The sequence below is a fragment of the Anser cygnoides genome, chromosome 19 (genome assembly GCF_040182565.1).
Source record: "Anser cygnoides isolate HZ-2024a breed goose chromosome 19, Taihu_goose_T2T_genome, whole genome shotgun sequence".
NCBI classification, from domain to species: Eukaryota; Metazoa; Chordata; class Aves; order Anseriformes; family Anatidae; genus Anser; species Anser cygnoides.
This window is the reverse complement of record NC_089891.1, coordinates 8,900,633-8,923,380: the sequence shown is the minus strand read 5'-3', so window position 1 is coordinate 8,923,380 and position 22,748 is coordinate 8,900,633. Positions and strand designations below refer to the sequence as shown.

The window sequence follows — 22,748 nt, the reverse complement described above, 5'->3', positions numbered from 1 at the left end:
CTCAGCAAAACCATCGTCGCCTGACGGTCAGCTTAGGGGCTGCACAGGCAGACGTGCTGGGCTTTGCCACCACCTTTCTGAGGACCTTGGATGTGCTGCTGTTTTCAGGCCTAAGAGGAACGACAATGCTGATATTCACTGACCTTTGTAAAGTACTTCTTGAGGTGAAAGAGCAAAAAGATAGCATCACTACTATGCCCAGGGTTCAGCTTCAGTCTGGGTTTTACAAAAGCGGATAAGGGATATTCTGCACATAAATCCATCAAACACTAAATTTCTTTAGGTGCTCCCTAACACAACATGATGCTTTGCAGACAGAAACAGCTCTGCAACTTCTTGCAAGGGGTTGGAAGAGAAGGAACTGACTGGATCTGCAGAAGAGCTGATAGCCTGAAGTACACTGATAAATCTTGGATTACACCAGCGTCTTTGGCTTCTCCCGACAAGCTGCTGGCCATCAGTGCACAAAGCCACCAACTACAGTGTCATGTTTCCATTCCAGCACCAGGCCACTGGGACAAGACAACCGGGCAAGCTCTGAATGACAAACAATGGGGTCAGACCCTGTTTCCAGTCCCTCGGGTCATCATATCTGGCTGGATTCACACACTTCCAAAGAGGTTAGACAAGTCATTCTGGTACTCACCATGACTATATTGGCCAAGTGAGCTGAGACAAGTGCATACACGCCTCCGGAGGAGCCCACCACAGGCGCAGTCATATCGGCTACTGACACTGCCAGGGATCCTGGGAGGAAGAACAAGGATTGTCAAAATTGCCAGCCACCATTTCCTACCCTACAGCCCTACCAACTGCCATTTCTGTGTTAACTGCTGCAGGTCAGCAATACAGAGATAAAGAAAAAGGAGAGGGGAAAATAGGAATCAGTCCAATTCTTTCCACCTACTTTAAAAGCATCCAAGCTAAAAGCATCCAGCACAAAGCAGCAACGTATCTTCAACACTATGCTGCAAAAGGTACTTACACCCTGATCAAAGCAACAAGGAAGCAGAAGACAGACAAGTGTCTTTGTCTTTTCCCTCTTCTGAGGATAAAATAGAAGTAGCTCCCGTGCTGGAAAGATTAAATATTTGCACAGTGAAAAGGAACTGGGGACTGGTAACTTAAACTGAGGACTCTGATCAAAGCACAGTACTTATAAAACTGCAGAGTAAAACTACCTAAAAATAACCTGGATGGAGGCAGTAAACACGAGATGGCAAAATGACAGGTCAGTCACATAAAGGCACCACTACTAACAATAAATCCAAACAGACACTGCTTCTCTTTATTGCAATTAGAGGCCTGGACCTGCTCAAAGCTCCTTTCTTTGCAAACTTTAAGAGTAACTGAAGAGAGACAAAGGCAGACTTGGTGTCACAAGGCAGGGTTAATGAAGGTGTTTATGATGAGCAGGAAAGGGGAAAAATGCAACAACAAATCTTGAGAGAGTCATAAGCAGTACAGAATCTTCTAACAGACTTCTTCGCTAATTGCTCAGGTGATTCTGGGTCAAGACAGAGCCAAGGTTCCACCAGCCAGCTCTGCTCATAGCTCCCTTCTTCACTCTATGGCCCTGAGACTTTTCATCTCTTAAGCACTGCCATTAAGGAAAAAGTTAATTAGAAGTTAAGAAAGGATTAATGACAACTTGCAGTTAAACGCTTGGACACAGCACTGAGCACACACTTCTCACCCTGCATTTCCACATGTCCTTTTAGCAAAGCCAGACAAATAAGGAAAAAAACCAGCATAAAAGTAGGAAGTGGCCACTGTAGCATGTGTCTGCATTTGACTGTTTATTCCTGGTTGTTTAGGAGCTGCTTTATCTTTAAATTGCCAGATCCTCAGCATACGTATGCTTTTTCCTCCATCTCCTGGCATACATCAAAGAATAAGGCATGTTTAATAATTGGCTAACAACTCAAATAGGTAAAGGCATCATGGGATGCTTTTCTGTCTGAGACTGTTCGATCACCTTTATAGTTCCATCCTACACTAAAGGACGGAAGTTTTCCCTTTCCTTTTGGTACTTTTATTTACTTGGCATGCAATTCACAGGTTACGAGGTATGAAAGGCAAGTCTATGAGGATGTGGCAGCCTGAGAAAAAAATAGGTGAGATCATTCGTGTAGCAGAAACACCAGTAATGCTGGGTGGGCTAGTGAGCCTCGCTCAGGCTCTGGGTACAGCCTGCACAGCCCTAAGAGTTCAGCCCAGCCCAATGCCCAGCGAAGCCTGTCTCTGGCCCTACAGACCCTGCCAGCAAGCCCATGGCCACAGGAATCCAAGAGGCAGCTGGCAACTCACAGCGCTCACTTGCTCTCAATCACGGCACATTCAGTGTTTACTTGCTTTGCTTCCCTGGCACAGATGTGCAATATGTACGTACACAAGTGAAGCCCCATGACTTGTCAGACTGATCTAAGTAGAAGAGTTTGTGCCTGCAAAGTTGCAGACTGGGGACCACTTTAATGCTTATTAAAATAATAGGCAAGGGACTCTGGAGCTGGTCTGCTAACTGCTTTCTCTCCGTTAATGAGCATGGTGTTTGTACCATGCCTAGTCTCATGCCCTATCCCAATTATTCTTTTCACAGTCTCCCTTCTGGAACGCAGGATTTATTAGCACTCAATGCAGCCTATTTTACAATAGCTTTATCTGCTCATTATGAAAAAAATAAAGTTATGAGGCTGGAAAGAAAATCACCATAAATCTTGAGCTAAGGCAGTCGATCCTTGTCTGAGTTCCACTGCGAAGCCCTTGGTTGTTCTCACCCTCTCCTTTTTTAATTAGATGTTGATCTATTGTCAGCTAACTTTCATCACCTCCAAACTGCTGGAAATGCCAAACATAAATAAAAGCAATACAAAACAAACTAAAAATCAATCAAAACCTATGGCTTCATGATTAAATGAATTTCCAGATTCCTGTGAGCTGCTCACAAGCTACAACCAAATACTTCCTGCTTACTCAGGCTGTAGCTGTAGGAACCAGACAGCATAGGACAAATGGAGGAAGAACAGGCACAGGACCTGGGGGTGAGAAGGAGTAGGGGGAAGATTCTTCATGCAGGCATCTATGATAACACTTTTCTTTTAGGCCTCTATGGGACATGAGGAAAGGTACACCATGACAGCACGACTGCCACGTTCAGGAAGACCAGCTACAGCAAGGCTATTTTTTTATTTTATTTTTGGTTGTTGTTGTTCTTAAAGCACGTCTCCTAAACACTATGCCTATGGATAGTTAGAAACAGATGTCAGGTTGTAGCATATTTCCCACTTCCAGCCTCCAAAAGAATTTCAAAACAGAGAAAATCAGTGACTGCTCTTCTCCTATGCCCAAATGTCACAAAACATTTCTTCTGTGTTAATTCATCACAGATCACTTTCAGATGCCTCTCCATCTAGGGCATCTAGAGGTGTAACCCACCTGCTACAACTCCAGCGACATACACAAAGCTGATCCTTGCAGCTCCATGCACCATTTCCAAGGGAACCCCAACCAGGAGCTGAAGGACAACATTGAGTCCAAGGTGTTCTATCCTGCAGCAAGAAGAGAAAGGGGAAAAAAAAAAAAGTTGTCTCCTTTTCTAACTCTTCATCTCCCTTCTCTAACTTTGTGACAGACATATCTCAAAATGAGATCAAATAGCATCTGCTTCATGAAAGTAAATTTTAACACTGGGAAAAAACAATGGTTCCTGAAACAATCAGACCAAGAGTTGTGATGTTCCTTCTTTCTTTCCTGCTCATCATCTTTTTATATCTTCCCAGCGCCTTTCAGCCGAAGACCTCACACACATTCAGTTCTTAGTGAGACTTTTCTTCCTTTTTTTTAATAGAAGATTTGAAAAAATGCAAAGAAGTTAAATGACTTGTCCAAAAAATGCAGCAAGATTGCAGTAGAGTCTAGTTTCTAGCTGCTTTTCCTGGCTCACTCCTCTCCTTTTCTTTCCTGGTGATATAGCTTTTCCCTGCACATATTATGTTGACATAATGGGGAGCAGATATTGAATCAAAAGCAAGGTAAGCCTAGCAGTCCCAAAACAATTACAGTCTCCTCCTGACACACAATGCAGCTTTACTGTTTGTACTATCTGCCCCCCACCCTTTTCTGCTGAGACAACCTCCAAGTGATCATGGCCAAATTGGGAAGCAGAGGGTATTTTATGTCTGGCTGAAGTTAGCCATCCAGCGGGATGCCAGGTGTAGCCAGTGAAGCTGCTTGTTCTCCTACTGCTATTCCCATCGCACTCAGCAAAACTCCTGTTAAATGCAATGGAAAGAGCAGGGCTAAGACTTGTCTTGTAGCAAACCCTGCTGCACTCATCAGCAACTGTGGGACCACTTGCAGCCTAAAGGGGGAGAGTGTGACAGCCAAGATGTTCGTATTAGGTAAAGACCACGTGCAGCAGATTTCTGCTGTGATGAATCAACATGTTTAAAGCAAGTTCTTTGATATTCTAATCAATAATACTTAACAAAACTGTCTTGCTACTTTTCAAAGCTTCATACAAGTATTTACCCATGGCTTTAACAACTGCAGTGTCTTCCAGTGATGTAACAGCAGCAACAGGCATCTGAACAGGTTCCCTCTTCAATACTCAGCTAGCACCTGAGATTTATTCTGTGCTCACAGGGCTGTGACCCTTGCTAAATGGCCACATAACACTGGACCCAGGAGTATACTCTTTTCTTCATGAAAAAGTACCCGACTGCTTTCACTGAAAGGTGGACTGAAAGGACCCAATGGCACCCTTAGTGGAGAAGACTGGTGTCTTTTGGGGGAAGAAGTGCAAAGTAGGTAATGTAAATCTATGTTGTATTTTATACAAGAAATGAATTGCTCCCCTAGAAATAATTGGTTTAAGTTGCATGTATTTTCACTGTTTTAGTCTTTCTTCATGTTACCATAGCAATTTCCCATATACATCATAAAAAAGTGTTGATGGTAAGATAGATGCACTAAGGATACAATCATCTCATACAGGAGGATTAAAGTAGGACCAGAAAAGGCTGCTAGAAACGATGCTGCAGAAAACAGACCTTTCTGGGTATCTTAATGGGTTTGTTACCACTTAATTTTTCTCTAAGAGCAAGTTTATCTCCCTGCATGAGACACTGAGCACCACAGTTTGCCATTGTAGCAAATTACAGAATGTAACTATGTTTATCATCTTGCTTGGAGCTTTTGAGGCCATGGGGGCACGGGTGTATTCTGGCACCCATTTTGATCCTGCATGTACACAGAACTTGGGAATTAAATTAGGAACAACCAGCAAAGGTCACACAGAGATCACAGAATATAGTCAAACCATCCAAGTGCCCTTTTACCATGGGGAGGAAAGAAGCTTCAGTTGGCAGTTAACGTCATGAGGCAGCGCCTGACATTTTCACACAAAGCACTGGGGCTTGCTTCTCAAAGGCAGCTTTTGTAAGGGCTCGGCAAAGTTTATCCTAGACTAAAGTGACCGCTCTGATTCACAGCTGTTCTTAAAAGACTTTCCAGGAGTGATCCCATTCACTACCTCTCCCCATCATGCTAAGAGCATTGAAGGCTCCACAGTCAATAAGCACCCATAAAATATAATTAGCCTTTGCCGGTGCTGAACGCGTCATTCTTGAAATGACAATTCCATTGATTTATTAAAGACTTTCTTCTTCCCTGAGACCAAACAAATGGGACTGAGCATCAATGCAAGACATTAGTTATGGCAGTGTTACAAATGTGTGGGCCCCCGATAATCAACGTCTGCTTTCCATGAAAGCAGAAGGGCAGAATTTACAACTTTGCCCGGCTTTTCAGCCCTTGACAAAGCTCTCTCCATTGGGACCATCACATGGTCCATGCATTTTTGGAATCTTTCTAGAGGCACAGCCACCCAAGCCTTAGCAACTGCTGCCTTCTTGGACACCTTCTGACTGTCACTAGCTCTTCAAAAAAGCAGACCAAGTGCCCTAAATTAAGCAGCAGTCCACATTACCATCTTAAAGTCTCAGCTGGGAACAGAACAACAATAAATCCCATGACACTGTGTTAGCCTCTCATTTGAAAACAAGAGGAGAATGATGGGCTTCCACTACAAACATTATTACCCTTCTAAGATTTATCTGTCCTCCTGATATGAAAGGAGCTTAACACATATGAGTTAGCAATAAGTGAACAGTTAGCTTAACTCTAGCTACTGCAAATAAGTCCTGGGGTTTATTGTTCCAGCAGGACTCTCCATTGTTCTGAGGGCTATGTAGCTAAAGAATTTGGAATCCATCACAAAAACAATGAGTCTTCTGCACGCCACCTTCACCATTGTTCATCACAAAGCTGGCCACAGATGTGAAATAAATCTGTTATTTTTCAGACAATAAATGTGGAGAATGCCAGAGTACAGCCTGCTACAGATAAGGGTGACCTTACACAGGTTAGGAAAGGAAGCCACAAGTGACACAGGAAGACATTTAAGAGCTGAAAAATTGTCATTGTGCAGGTGCTTCTCTTCAAAGGAATTCCAGAGCAATCTATGGTTACAGAAGTGATACAGTAGAACAACAACAAAACCAGAAGAAAACTCAGATACAAATTAGTTTGCATTAGTTAAAATTAAGTGGTCCTTCTTTTTACAATCCCAGTTTCCCCCACATTCTCAGCGATGGATCTTTCTAATTCTCATTACATAACCAGCCTCACATCTAAGCCCAACGGCCTCCACTTGTAGATTTACACCTCTGTACACAGGATTTTTTTTGAAGGATTTAGCATGTAGAGTACAGATGTCACCACATTTAGAAGTTTCCTCTAGAATTTTTTTCTACTCTCCCCTTGAGTCAAGTCCGTTCTGTCCCAACTATGATTTTTATTTAGAGATCTGAGGCACATCTTGCACTCAAGGGCAATTACACACTGAGGCTGTTATTCCATGGCAGAGAAGGGACATCAGCTTCCCAGTGGAAAAAGGAAAAGATCCTCTTGATCTTTCTGGCCTTTTAAAGGAGAACATTGACTGATTGGAATACAAGCTTTCTGTTTAAGAATAAAGAATCTTTATCCACTTTCAGACTATAAACCACTGCTAAAAATCTTGTTGCTCTGATTCTTCACTGACAGAATTAAAGAAAATTGCAATTATCTGCCAGGAATGTGTGAAGATAATGATCTGAGAAAGCTCACAGAGGGGGTAGAGTGTTTCGTACAGAGATGAACTTTCCTGTGACACTCACTCATCACCATGGCATCACAAACATCACATAATTAAGTCTCTTCGAATCTTGAGAGGACTGGTGCAGTCCAGAAACACAGAATTAGAATTGCCATGCCTTGAATTCTCTTCACAAGTCTGCTACATACCTCCCATGGAATGAAGGACAACTCATTTTACTCTGCATCTTAATTTTGCATTAGATGAACCATTCTCTGCCCATCTGGTCATTTGAGACTGTCAGCTCTTCGGGAACACTGGTGTTTGTACAGTGTGTACAAACCAGGAGGTCAGTCTTGACTCAGGCTTCTAGGCATTACCTCAGTCCCTACAGAAGGGACAACGTTACTAAGTGATGGTATAATATAGGCACAGGGAGTTTAATCGACTTTTCCAACCTCAGCTAGAAACTCTAGCAAAAATACAACATATAGTTCTTAAATACCAGTTCAGCATCTCTGCAGACTCGTTACACCAGTTGTACACCTCCTCTAGAGGGACACTGCACTTCAGTCTGGTGAGTTTTAGGAAGTACGCACAGGGAAGTGCACACTAAGAAGTTGGTGTGGTCCCAACACTGCAGGGAGAAGAGCAGCATCTCTTAAGATCCTTATGTTGCCTCCTACCTTCAGACAGCTGTGAAGGTTTGCTCCTCATTGCCCAACACTCCAAAACAGCTACAGATTATATGACAAATTTAGAATTATTGCATTTGGGTTTTTTTAAAATTGATTAATGAGCTGATTCAGTTGCTTCCTCCTCCTGCCTCTCTCTAGGGAACCTGAACTGTGGGGAATCTCTCCAGTTTGTAAGTACTCACCCTGCATGCATGAATATGTAGGTTAGGTACCTCCAAGCCTGAGCACGGAGCTGAGGATGATAAAGTAGTGCGTTCTTCAGGTATAAGGGATGGGTGACTTGCAGCACAAATCTGTCTAGTACCACTCCGTTGTAAAGGAAAAAGGCAACCTAGAAGAGCAGGGAGATTCCTTAGTTAGCAAATGCCTTCTCTAACTGAAAAACACTGCAACTCAAAATCATGAATGGGAAGCCAACTGTAAAACAACTTTTCTCCCATCTGACAGCCATTCACTGTGAAAGTTCCCTATTGTGTGGAACCTGCAACACATTGGCATAACCATGTATATGGCTTTCTGTAACAAGCCAGCCACTGAGTCAGAGGAACTCAGCACCCTACGAATCAGTGCCATAGGATATCCTTCTCCTTGCTTATTCCAGTGCATCACTTAGCAATTATACAAAGGCCTTATTGGAGAAAGAAATAAGGTGAGGATAATTAATCTAGTGTCTGTTCCCTCCTTTTTCTCTCCATTCAAAGAGCATAGGAATTTTATTTCTATTTCCATTATTTGAATTACCCCTAAAACTACCCTGGTTTTCACTCTTCAAAAAAACTTTGGTTTCCCAGATTCCGTGGTTTCATACACAAATTGCTTCAATGACTAATGACTAAATGACTAAATGACACATGGAGATAGATAGGACCACAGTCTCCATTTACACACACATACATAGGCAAGCCAAGATGGTCATATCAGCTTCACACTTGTCCTTGTCTGGGTCCAAACTAGTCCCACGCTAGTCCTTGTTTGTGTCCCAGCAAAGGCCTGGGCAGCGTGGGGTGGGTTTCCAGAGACAGGGCATTAAGGTACTTGCCTCTACAATAGTGATGGTAATCATGAACCAGGGCGGAGGGCAGCAGGTATAGCTGTCATAGTACCACTTGCGGTCTATCTCTCGTGGCAGGGTCTCATACGCAACGTGCCGGATCAGCCTCTGTGACAGGCTCAGCCCTGTTTCCTCCAGCAGCGCCTTGCTGCACAGCCTCCTGTTCCCCTGAAGGATGGCTTGGCGGAAACTATTCGACCTTTTGTTGCTCATCTGGGTAAAAAGAAAAGGAGGAAACCATGAGGACAAAGCAAGGCCAGGCAGGGCCTGACAGTTGTCAGGGGAGATTAGTACCAATCTGGCAGCACAAGACCCATGCAGTCAGGAGAACCACCACCAGGCTGGAGCCATAGGGACCAAGTCTCAGCCTGATCACAAGGTGACCTACATGGGGTGCAAGAAAAAGCAGCACCAGGATCTCCTATGGTGCCAATAAATGAGGTCAGGGCAGAACACTGGCAAAGTAGAGCAGAGGCTGCTGCTGTACGCAGCTGAACTCTCTGGCCCATTTGCCAGCCTCCATCCACAGATGCACTGTCCTCCTTCCCTTCACCTTCCCTGCTCTATTGCACTTCCCTGCACCTGCCACTTCTAGAGGCAGGGAATTTCTTGAATGCAGAAGCAGGTACATTCACAGCAGCTAACCCTTATGTTCTGATCCTTGTTGGCAGGATTTAGCTCTGGGAAAGGAAAATTATTCCCTTGTGTAAAACGAAAACAAGACACAAGCAATACCAACAAAACACAGACTAAACTGCTATACAGGCTGTCTAGCTGCTGTAAACTTGCAAAAGGAGAGGATCTATTTTTTATTTTTTTTAAAGTTATCCTCAGAGGGAGCAGATTTTGAGACAGTGCTGACTTGTATACACATTATCATCAGACGTGCACAGAATTAGCTATCTATCTTTTGAGCATACACTTTCCCAATTTGGATGCATAATTAAAGCAATTGCATTTGCAAATTAGGCAGATGGAATTTTATGCCTAGCCTGCTTGGGAGGAAAAAAAAGTCTGGTCTGAGAGTGCTTGCTCCAAGATTTGGGTAATTGCTAATTAGCCCTGATGTCAAACAAACCTACTGCATTAGTGTCACTGTCTGTACTGGCTGAACCTTTGGTAGAGAAGCCTTAAAAAGATAAAATATCTATCTGTGCATTAAAAACATTGTAAGGGGACCTTTTACAGTAAAAGGCAGCAAAGCTTGGTCCCCCTTCTTAGAGAATTGCCACCTGATCTCAGAAACTATCAGCATATTCAGCCTCCCAGGACCAAATGAGAGATGATGTTCAACAGCATTGACTTGTAGTTGTTGTGGATCACACTGGTTTTGGCTAATATCTCAAAGACAGCAAAGTCCAGAGCTTCGACTCTCAGTGCCCAGGCAGCTGAGTAATTGTTTCGAGCTGGACCAAGCTGCTTAAAACACAGTAATCACTGCAGGGAGCCAGGTCCTGTTAATCACTGGAGGAAGATGAGGGGGCCACCCGAGGTGATGGTTCAATGGCCTTTCAAGCTCTGCACACAGGCATTGTGCCCCTTTCTCCCAGCAGCTGCCCATCCCTACTTAGCCCTCTGTTTGCAGCCTGTCCCTCCTTCCCTCCAATGCAGAAATTCACTGAGAAACATCCACCAGGTGAAAGGCTTTTCTTAGCATTTGTGGGTGATCAACATCCCTCTCATAAATCATCTTTAGTCACCTAATGACCTTGCACTGGCTCAAGTTCGCTGTCTGTCAGAGACACACTGAGGATGCTCCCTTGCAGAGTTTATTCTGTTCTCTCTGGCTTCACTCCTCTTGTGGATGAGATTAAATTGAGATTGAAGCTACATTTGCCTACTACAGATGCAAATACCTGACAGTCACCTGAAGCTGCTGCTATGTCTATTCTAATTACAGCAATACATATGATTTGCCTGCCTACCACAAAGCAATCAGCACCTTTTCCTGCTGCAGCACTTTAGTAGAAGATCATAGTTTCCTGATCAAATCAAAGAAAATGACCATTGCAGTTCAGCATCAAAAATTGCTGACTATTCTCAGCAGAGGAACACCTCCTTGCTGCAGACACTGGTAAGAGAGACGAGAGGGAATTCCCAGAGGCTGCCAACATTTGTGTCTGTGCTAAGATTGTAACAGAAATTTCCTTGCATTTGTTCAGCAGAGGATCCTAACTCGAGCACCACTGAATCTCTCTGTTACTGCTAAGCATGGCAAAAGGAACCTGCTCAGTTCAATTGCCTGAATTTAGCATATCGACATCAGTTCAGTGTCCTGTTCTGTATTAGTGCTAATGCTGCCCAGAGAGCTCAAACAGTCAGATCAGTGCAAATTCATCACAGTGATGTTTCTGAAGGCATTCCTCAACGTAATAACCAAGCACAAGAGAAATGGTCTCCTTGCTTTTGATAAGAGTGGAATATTGTAGGATCACTGTGGAAGTCACATGTCAGATGAACAAAGCTTCTGGCTCTTCTGAGGAGGTGATAAACTGGACCTCCCAGCACTAAGTGACTTGCTCAAGGTCATACACTAGAATTAGTAGAAGAGTCCAGGTTGCTGGAATTCTCTGATCACTAGGCTGCACTGACCTCAAGCCCTTCTGCCCAGTAGAGAGCTCTGCCTTCCTCCTCCAAAACAGGAAAATAAAACAGGACCTTCCACATGTCACAAAGAAGATAAAATGGAAGCTTATGACAATGATTTCCTCCAACGAATGACGATAGGCAGTTGTACCTTTGTTCTCTCAACTACCTGTTCTCACACTCCATTACTTTTACAAGGTGTTCCATATTGGTTGTTTCTAGTCACATCTGGATGATAAAACACCAAGAGTTATTTAAACCAATAGTGATGGAAAAGCAGTAAATGTTGATATTACAAGAGCAAGGGAAACCCTTGAGCAAAATGCTGACGGCTCTCTGGGTAGCAAATACGACTGCTGGAGAATGACCTGGCCTCAAACACAAACAACAAGGTTATTTCTATACACCGTGAGGCACTCTTAGCAAAGAGGCAATGAGAAAACTGCCAGCAAATAAAATGGAGCAAGTCTTGAACTGTTGCAGTCCTGCAGAGGATAGAGCACCAAGTGTATTCTCCCCAGATTGCAACGCACCACACTCCTTGGAGGGAACATGACCGGCAAGGAACAGGAGACTCCCTGCATCTACCAACAACAGCAGGTGCTATGTCAGTAGGAGCCAGGTTTCAATTTACCTAGAAAATTAAAAGCCTTTTGGTACCCATAATTACAACTCTAACTGTTCAGAGCCCTTACGAGCACTAGCTAAACCTCCTGCCACCTCAGGCAGAAACACAAAAAAAATTATTTGTCAAGTCTCCTTTTGAGCAGAGGACGTTGAAAGAAGGCCCAGGTTCCCTCTAAATGCCATAGCCTTGGTATGGTTTTACGCCCAAGTAAGGCAGGGACACACAGAGCGTCAGGAACATACTATGCATGCCCAAAAGCTCCCACGATCCATTAAAATAGAGATAACTGGATGTACTCAGCACCCGATAAAATTAGGCCTTTCAGTAAGAAGTCTTCCTGCTGGCCCCCACCTGCACTCATTGCCCATCACGCCAATAAGCTCTGAAGAGGCAGCACAGCTGACTGCCAGGACTCAAGCAAACACCGCAGTCCTGGGCCTACTCACATAACCCCACAGGCCTTAGGATCATGGTTTTAATCTCAGGCTAGGAGGTGAAGTGAAACCAAGGCACAAGGAAAGACAGAGGATTAAGTCACTACTGCTGCTCCCACCAACTCTTGATAAGAAGCCTATTTTGTTCTTCAGACCAACTTTGGAATACTCAAATCTTTCCAAACAGAAAGTCTCCCATATGGTCACAATTTGCTGACTTGATTTAGGAGTTACATAATATTGGTATTTATGAGCCAAGCATTTAATCATCAGCTGAAAGAACACTAGACCCATTGTCGGCCTGCACGTTATTGCAGCTCCAGAAGCTCAGGGCAGCCCACCCCACTTCTCTTCATGCAATTGATCTGGGACTTCTTTAATGAGCGTGATATTAAAGCTACAGGCAGATGAGTACAGAAAATAGTATATGGGGAATCGGGAGAGGAAACAACACGTTCCCTTAGTCCTTCATGCCTGCAAATAGTTATTATGCAGAGAGAAATTTCCCTTGCAAAACAGCCAGGCTGACATGACCTGTAACCATGTGCTGCCATCGCTGCCCTTCGGTATTAACACACCAAAACAAAAGCAGGCTTAGTGCTACAGCTCTGCTCAAAGGGTGTGTTTGATGCATTGGATGGGAAGGACAGTTTTTGCCCACTTAGATATGAATCTGTTTTCTATATTGAAAATGTCAAAATTTAGGATGAGTCCTTGCAGTCTAGTATGGGACAGTGTAAAACTTCAGTGGATTACAAAGCCCTGCTTTTGTTCAGGACACGTCAATCTAGAATTAATCTCAGCCTACAACTTGCAGCGGAACCTGGCTTTTCCCACTAGCAGACCAACTTCTCCAGGTTTCTTGGCTATCTATGCTACTGCTGCCCTTCACAAGGGTATGATAAAAGACAGCCAAGTCAGGTAGCATTTCCCCATGTCCAGTTAAATGGCTTGTGTGGGGCACAGCACCCTCTTTATGGTTTTTATTTAGACTCATTCAGGAAGTTCAGAAAAACGTGGACTTCTGCCCACTAGGTATTGGCATCTTTGAGGTTGGTCTCCAGCTATTATTAAACACATACAACGACAAGCAATGCATTCGGCTCTCCAGCTCTGATCCTCCAAGAGACAGAACACTAAATCAGAAGTTAGCACATGCTTTTTTAAAAGCCTCTGTCAGCTCTAGTTTTATAACCCACTTTACTTACAAACGCAGCTTTTCCAATCAATTTTGCTTTCAAGATTCACATTTATTTCCTTCCCTCAATATGCACTTCTACAAAATGCTAATGTGGGTAAAGACTGCTTTGCCCAGAACACATAGCTCAGCATTAAGTTCATCTGTCACAGATGTTCACATCCTCTGCACCAACCTGGTAGCATTTTCCTTTCCCAAGGAGTATCAAATGGATACAAAAGGAAATATCCTGACTAGCTTTGACCAAGCAGTGGTGTCTTCTGGGGATTCAAGAAAAGTTAGAGGCAGAAGAAAACAAATAAATTATCGCTGTCATTGCAGGAGTCTTCCCTGCTCAGGACTTTGTCTGGACTCTTACTAAACATCCCAGGCTTCCAGCACTTCCATTAGAAAAGGTAAACCACAGTACAAGGGCACTTACAAGACAAGACTAACTTACTGTTTCAAATAACTTTGTGTCAAAATGCAGCAGACTTTGAAACCTCAAAACCCCAGCACATGTTCCATTTTCCTTTGGTACTGGGGAAGATTCTGCATCTGAAGTGAATCCAGATTTTATTTTCTGAAGCAGTTTTCTTTTAAAATACCTTTATAATATTTCCCATTCACTTATGTATTTTAGATATATACACAATTAAAATGACCATTGAAATTGACATCATGCTTCTCAAGTTTCAACTGTATGTGATTGGAAACAGCTGAGGAACCATGGCTAAGGATGGAAATTTCTGTGCTAAGTTCCACTTTATTTGGCATAATGATTATTTGCCAGACTAGTTCACTTGGAAGAAAATGCTCTCTTCTGCTGGTATATGCAGCCAGTATCTAGTGGAGTCAGATCAATGTACAAGCTCAACACTCTCCAAAAGCAGTTCTTGAATGCCTGTTACTCAGTTTCAAGATACCCACCTGACCCTCTGATGTTTTTTTTCCCCCCTCAAGAGATACATCAAGCTCTTGGAGCATTAAAAATGATACACCACTCGTTTTCTCCAACACGGAAAGGAAAACAACACAAAAGCAGAGTGAAGAACACCTGTCAGGAGGGTATCCAGCTCCTGGAAGTGCTCCCTGGAGTAAGAACTTTCACCCCAGTAAGGGTTTTAATACATTGAGGAGGCAGGAGATGGATAAGGACACAGTTAAATAACCACTCATTTGCAGAACCATCAATCTCTTGAGAAAAAGCATTTCTTACTCAGCATAATATTGGAACAAATACTGAAGTAAGAGATTTTCAAACCTTTTTAAGAATTAAATATTTATTATATCTCTGAACAAAGGCCAGAACGAGAACTCAGGAATCCTATAGTTTCAGCCAAGACAGTGAATCAAGGACAGAGGAAGCACTAAAATGGATGTCCCATTGGAAGCTGAAGGAAACCCTGAGGTCAGTGATGGGAGTCATCTTAATGGTTGACAGGGTGTGTGCCCTGGTTCAGTGGTGCAGCTAATAGGAAGCACAAAGAGGCAGAGATGGATCTATGAAATCTGCAGCTGTTCCTGCAACAAACCTTTCCAGATTAGCAGCAGGGAGAACAAAACTACAAGCATCAGACAAGGCCACTAGAACTGAAGTCCAAGGTTACTCTGCTACAGCCTTTTAAGCTTAAAACACTCAACTTGAAACTTATTTTGAGATAAGTCTCCCTTTGAGCATTCAGCTCAGCAGGACATAGCACAAGGCAACCTTCCACCAACAGCTTATGTTCCAGCCTCTTCCATGAAGTAAGAACCTACTGCAAAGTTATCCTCCTCCCACAGCCAATAGACCTGTGTATCCATCACTTGTAGCAAAGGCTGGCAGAGTTCTTAGCCTGCATCTGCAATTTTATTTCTTCTCTCGAAGTGACAGGATTTGCAGTCTGGCAGCATACTCCAAGCAAACCAGAGAGAAAAATCACAAAAAACAAAAGGAATTCTTCCTCTGGAGGGTAACGGTGCTGGCACCAGCAAAGTTGGGATTAGGGTGACCTGATTATTGTTACGCAGTGTTTAAAAATGCCTGTTGTTCACAGAAAATGAGGTAGAGTTAGCCTGTCTCTGGAAGCCAACAAGGCCGGGGAAAGCAAAGCGGGTGCTAACCCTTGATCAGGAAAACAAAGGACGTGGGTTTAATTAGCTAATATATTTTGCTCACCATCACGATGTGACATCAGTTTCAAGTTACTGCAAAGCTACAGCTAAATATTTCTGTTGGAAGCAGCAGTGCTTTGCTTTTCCCAAGGTACGCAATGAATTCTGTCTCAGAGATTCACAGTGAGTCTGCTGCAGAGCCAGAAACAAAACTTAGGTCCACCTGACTTCCAGTCCTGTCCTCTGAACAAGAAATCCAAACCAGGGATAGCAGGACCTACAGTATGGACTAGGGGCACCTCCCAGGGTAGTGCCAGTGTTGAAGCAATGGGGCAAGCACACCCCTTCCCCTAGAATTCTCCTGCCCCATGCTGGCAGGTCCAATCTGGACCACATTAAATAAATTTACATCAGCTTTTACAACATATGTGGTTCAAGAGAACTAGGCTGCTTTGTGGAGTTGCACTGGCAGTGAGATCCATTGGGCTGCAAAACAGATTTTGCTTTAGTCCCCATATAAGCTGTGATTTACTTTTCTAGCAAATCTGCTTTATTAAACATTAGGTTTTTACAGAAGTCTTCCTCTTCCAGAGCAAGGCTAAGAGTTACGTACTTTATTTTCACAAGAAAAAAATACAAGCTAACACTGCAGGCTGAATCAGCTCCACTTTGCCCCTCTGGGAATCAACACTATTGCTCTGTGAAGTTTATGGCCTGTACTATCTCTTGGAAATAATCACATCACCGAGTTACAATGCCTTCTGAAGTCACTAATAGCATCTCTCAGCATTGGACTCTCTAGTAAGTAGCCAAGCACTTGCAGAATAAGCAGCACCTCATTCTATCACGCATCCAGGGAACTTAACAAAGATCATGGGTTTTGCAGAGCTGAAAAAAGGAAGGACCCTCCCAACTCAGTTTTTACCAAAATGAATACACCTTACAGAAAAAACAGGATATTGTATCCCAGGAACTGGCTGGGGAAGAGCATTTGTGTTCCCTTGAGGACCATTAGTTAAACCCTACTTTCTGCTGTGGGGATAACCACTTTGTCTTTGAAGCTTTGTAAGACAGTGTTGCAGGTAGCTTATCAGCTCTTTTCATCACCAAGCTTGGGAAGAAACCATGAGGGCTGCTTGTGAACCACCCCAGTAGGAATGCCACTACTTACACACATCTGCTTTAACAACTGCACCTTAACACATCTCTGATACTCAGCCCCCTTCGCCCCCTCAAGGCCTCTCCGGTGGCCAGAGTTTCATTGGTGCCATTTTGCTTCTTGCTCAAATTTTAGTACCTTGGATGTGGTTGGGAGGCCACGAGAGATCCTCTGATCAACAGTGCTTGATCATGTGAGAGTATCTGTTCACGGATGTTGATGGAGAACTAAAAAGCAGACATAAGCTTTCCTGGTCCCCAGATCCAGCACCATCATTTTTGAGAGCATATCAATTCTTTCTAAACTACCAAAACAGACAAATTAAACTCAGCAAAAAGCAGAGATGGATGATGATAATCAATCACAAAGCATGTGCTTAATACTGCCCCACATAACTGCCTGTGCCAAGATTGACAGCTGTAAAGTGAATCAGAGCTGTTTCACCAACTTCAGAGTTCCAATTGTGTGCCAACTGTGGTGTTTCTTTTCATCAGGAAGTTCATAAGGAAGGCTTGGAAGCAGGAAACTAGGAAGGGAAAAAGGAGCCCTGCAAATTTTGGATGTTGGAAATCAATAGCAACTGGAGGAAGAGAGAGAAAGATGCCACTTGTAAGTAATTTAAGCATTCTGGCATTTGCATTACCTATCGATTAGCAAGGGCGAAAAATGCAGATAGGGAGGATAGAAGGGCTGATGATAGAAAATCAATGACTTCTTTACAGGAGTCATTCAACAGCAATGAAGGCAATTTGCCATTCTGCAGAAATCACTTCAGGCAGGTGCGGACTGGTACCATCTCCCATTTCCCAGAGGAGGAGGAGGCCGTCCATGCCTTTCACCTCCCACCTGTCTCATTAGCTTGCTCTGCTCTCAAGCTCAGTGAAGCAAGGAGAGAGAAAAAGCCCTGTTCTCTTCCTGAGCCTGCTGCCAACATGCTGGCTGGCCTTGGGCCATCATTTCTGTAAAGTAAGTCAGAAGATACCTCTTCCCACTACCTAAGTGTTGCACTGTTTGATTAGTTAATGCTTACATGGTTCTTTGAACATACCAAACCGTAGAACAAGCAGCTGTTACTATAAATACGCTGCTGACCACAGAGTACTATTGACCACTCTGTTTATTAAGGTAGAACTGAAAGAAACCTCACACTCACTGTGAGGTATTTAATAGTTCTTCATTTATTTTACCCGATACATAAACACATGCAGAGGGCTAATAATACAGCTTGATTAGGTCCAGCAGATCTATTTTATGTCATTATATCTGTGTAATTTCATCTTCACACTGACCACTGCTAGACTGAGGCTGTAACCTGGATCCCTGACAGCTGCACCCTGTTATAATGCTTTTCTGATTATATGACCTGTCTCACATTTAGAATAAGCTTTTTTTCTAAACCAAGAGCACAATGCACTAGTGAGCATGACGAAGCACAGAATCACAGAATGTTAGGGACTGGAAGGGACCTTGAAAGATCATTTAGTCCAATCCCCCAAATGGAGGGATCAAATCCCCACGTTGACTGCAGGAACACAGAGTTACAAATCATTATACATTACATCAAGAACCAACTTTCCAGCAAAACCTGAACGTCGCTGTCATTCTCTGCTCATTGCCTTTGACACCCTGGTTTCTCTTCCTGCTGCAATAAGTCTGCTGGAACTCAGATGGGGAATGACAGAGCAAGAACAGGCCAAAGTGCCTGGAACAGCTACTGCCCAAGAGACCTGTTTTGGAATACATAAATAAATAAAACATTTTTAGGCTGTCTTGGGTATCTAACAGCACATGTCTACATCTGTGTTGGCTGGCCAAACTGCCTTGATCAAAAACAGAGAGATACCTTCACTAATTGAAACATCATTAGAGATAAAGAGGTATCCAGATCACGACTCATGCAGTCTGAGACATCTTACCTGGGTTATAACGAACACGACCTAGAAACAGTATCTCCCTGTTGCTGTAGATGTCTCCAGCAGTGCAATATGACCCTACCCAGCAAGTCAACGAACAGTCATCTACATTCTTTTTCTGGAAGTGGTGAAATCCCTCAATACAACAGGAGACACACAGACTGACAGACCTCTGCTTGCGAACAAATGGCTCCTTATTACAGCTACCAACTGATATTAGGAGGAAAAGCCTCTAAACTATCAGCAACCACTGCTTCACGCTCCTCTCACAACAGTTCCCACAGGTTCTTCCCATGCAAACATGTTTCCCTGGAAAAAATCATCAGCAACTTGACTCTTTGCTTAAGAGTTCAGCCACCATTGAATGCTTCAGCAAGCCCATGCAGTGTGATGTAGGGAGACAGCACACACTGCTATTGAGGGAGGAAGGGAGGATGTCCCTCTCTAGACAGCGTTTTAAGCAGAGCCGAGGACTGACAGGCCCTGCCAGTCTGAGCACTCACCAGGTTGACGAAGTCCTGGTAGCAGATCCTCCCCTCGGAGTTGCTGTCTGCCAGGGCCAGGAGGACCTCTAGCTTGTGGGGGTCCAGCTCTGAGCCGTGTCTCTGGAGAAGGGAACGAAACTTCTCGGTGCTGATGTAGCCAGTGTTGTCAGGATCAAACTGGAACAGGAGGGGAAAGTGCCAGAATTAGCCATTCCATGTTACACACAACTCTGGCCTCCTATGCGTTCATTGTCTGATGCAGACCTGCAGGGATCCTGGGGGCTGCTCTAGACTTTGGTGACCTCCAGCTTCTTTTCACAGGGAACTACAAAGCACCCTGCTTTTTTTCCACTCTGCAGAGATGGATGAATCCAGGCATCATCATCCCACCTCCATCCAAGCTTCAGCTAAGTCAGCTCCCTTCACCTTCTGTAACGATACCCTCTGTACCCTTCCCTTCACCTTCTGTAATTATATTCTCCATATCATCATATCTCTTGGCTATTTTTGATACCCCTCTCTATCTGGACTATCAAGCAGATTGGAGATGCAGTCTGTGAGACAAAGCATACTGAAACCAGTTCTACACCTGTATTTCCTAATACAATTGCAACACAGGAACGTCATCCCTCCTTGAGCCCCTTCTACTCGGTCTTCCTGACAGTCAGCCTTCCAGATTGTCTCTATAGGTGCCTTCAAAGTGTAAGTGCTTTCACTGCTGAAGAGCTCTTTAGAGATGGATTGGAAAGCGTCTTTGGAGATGAGCATTAAGTCAAACTGAAAATGGCAAGGCAGCCACATGCCTATTTCAGAATGTAAATCAGACACAATAGAGGGAAAGTCCCAGGTGAGATTTGGAAGGAAATGACCAAAACCGTCACTGTTTCCCATCACACTAAACGGTTCATCTCCTAAAAATGTCACTGAACAAAAGGAGACAGCTTCCTGTGGTTGTTCAAACTTCCAACCGCTTCAGCCTCTAACTGACACTGAGCTCCCCAGGGCACTCTGCTGGCAACCCTCGCACGCAGGCGGGCACACCCACAGCCCCAACAAAGCCAGCGCTGGCACCACGCCGAGCATGTTTCTTTTGTGCTTTGAAAGCCAGCAGACGCAAGCAGCCAGACCATCCTGCACTAGCTGGGGCACAGCCCCATCTCTGCCAGAATTCTGTTGCTGGGAGATTTGCCTTTGATTTCCCAAACTTGGCTCTGAGCACCCTGGTGCTCACTGGCCTCCTTTTGTAGATAATGATATCAAGCTTGTTGGCTGGAGTGAATGGCTGTCAGGGGGCAGGGTGGTCAGGAGGGAGTCTTTTCATGGAAACATTTGGGACATAAAAGGCCTTGGCAGAGCCAAAAAGGTCCCGACAATCCTCTCACTCTTTCCTAACAGAAAAAAAGCTGCACAGGCGCCGGGCCTTCCATCAGACGCAGCAGAGTAAAGGCTGCCTTGGCAAGGGAGCGGGTGAGAAGAGGGATGTGGCAGAGGATGCCGCCTGCCAACAACAGGGTTGGCACTGCTCAGCTGTGAGCAGAACAGCTACAACACAGAGCGGCCTCAGGCACGGCAGCTTGTTTAGAGGATGCATTGCCACGTGCGAGGACCTGGCGCCAGCTCCTTCTGGCCTAAGTCGAGTACCTTTCTCCCACTGCTCCAGGGGACTCCACTATTGCTGGATGCTTTGCTGAGGAGGAGCTGCCTAACCTAAGGAGGGGAGATCGCTGTCCCGTGCTGGAGCAGGGCTGGCCTGCTATTTAGTCAAAGCAGCAGCTTCTTCATGTAGAAGCTGCTGGGAAAAGTGGGTTACACAAAACAACACAAACCAAGACAGTCCGAGCTGGGTGCTCACCCCCACCACCTGCCAAAGGTTGCTCTGTCCTTGTGAGGTGGCCTGGATGGACCCTTCCCGACAGCTGGCACCTAGAGCCAAAGGTGGATTTCATCAGCTGTTTACTGTTAAACAAGGGCTTAATATTAATCCCTGAACAAGTTCAGCTCCCTTACTCCAGTCACCCCACTCTAATGCTTTAACAAATTGAATCCTAAAACCAACCCAAAAGTTAGGGGTTCTCCACAAAGCGCAGCTCTGATGCTTTTGGGCTCTTGCTGGGATGCCCAAGAAAGCTGAATTTGGCAGTGCCCAGTCCCAGAGCACAGATACCCAGGAAATAAAGTATTATTAGCATAATACCTGAGGTGACCTTTCTCAAGGGGAATTTGCAGAAGCAGAGAGATGAGTCATTCAATGAATGGATCTAACACCTGCAATCCCACAGACAATGCTGTGTTCATCCTCATTTCCTGAAAACATTTGACCCAACCGACACCTTACTTAACTGTACCACTTCAAGTATGTCTGGACATTTAAGATGTCAGAATTTGTCTTGTCTAGGACAAAACCATTTACTCCTTGAAGGCTTAAATGCCTCCCAGTTTGAGGGCCAGGGTCAGTGACTGAAGCACAGCAATCTCCCCCTGTGCTGTGTGCCCACTGTTTGACTTTGTAGAAAGACCAACAGCCACAGCAGTGGGGAATGTCAATGTTCCTTCAAAGGCCAGAAGAGATACAAGAGCTAAAGCCTGCAGGCTCCCCAGGTACAAAAACGCTACTCAGATCACGAACCACTTTTCCCAGACTTTGTTCTGTTTTAAAGCATTCCAAAAAGAAACATTTTGTAACCAAGAACAGGGATTACACAAGCACTGCAGAACTTCAAACCAGCCCACGAGGACACAATAATGACTCCAGACTCTCTAGGGCAGGTAGGGTCCTGCTACTCAGGGCAGTACTGTCCGCATCTGTTCCTGGACTCTGGCTTTCCAGACAGACAGCTGAAGCCTGTTCAGTGGCCACAAACAAGACTGCTCTGAGGATGCTTCTTTTACACCACTAGGCTCGAGCATTCCTCCTTCAGGGCACCGTCTCGCTGCTTTTCCCAAAGCAACGTCAGAAGGTAGCTGGTATTTTCAGTACTGTCAGTGTATTCGGCAGCATATTCTCCTCTTCCACATTACCATGTATAATTTTCTTTTTGGCACTATGGTATTGATTCCAATTAGAAATAACTTTGCATTTGAACTGTGGATCTGAAAGCATGAAAGAGCAATAGGTGAACAGCAAACAACTGGCATCTGAACCAAAAATGCCTGCCTCAGAACAGGACTAGAACACAGTTTCCACAAGCTGGAGCAGAATGTTTTACTGTAAACCCCAGCTGTAAGGGAATTCTCTTATTTATACTTAAACTTTTTTTTTTTTTTCAAACAAAATAAAGGAACGTTAAACTCATCTATCACCAAGTCACCGCAGCACCCCAAATCCACCCAACACTTCAATCTGCCTCAAACCCTGCACCAGTCCTGGAGAAGAGTCTCCATG

General features: G+C 44.2%; 1 protein-coding gene across 21 annotated transcripts in view; it reads right to left on the bottom strand.

The window, feature by feature from the left end:
• The window catches only part of RHBDL3 (rhomboid like 3), a 72,154-nt gene that overhangs the window by 7,461 nt on the left and 41,945 nt on the right, over window positions 1-22,748 (bottom strand). For 18 of the 21 annotated variants that reach the window (XR_007163536.2, XR_007163537.2, XR_007163534.2 and 15 more), the window contains 5 exons: window positions 19,385-19,543; window positions 8,876-9,100; window positions 8,019-8,167; window positions 3,436-3,548; window positions 647-747 (listed from right to left, as the gene is read on the bottom strand). Coding sequence is in view for 14 of the 21 variants with exons in the window: in XM_048064631.2 (XP_047920588.1) it covers window positions 647-747; window positions 3,436-3,548; window positions 8,019-8,167; window positions 8,876-9,100; window positions 19,385-19,543 (747 nt within the window). In the remaining 7 variants the exon portion in view is untranslated. Of the gene's footprint in view, window positions 1-646; window positions 748-3,435; window positions 3,549-8,018; window positions 8,168-8,875; window positions 9,101-19,384; window positions 19,544-19,630; window positions 19,720-22,748 lie in introns of all 21 variants that reach the window. The other 3 variants (XM_066980116.1, XM_066980117.1, XM_048064629.2) reach the window with 2 other exon arrangements.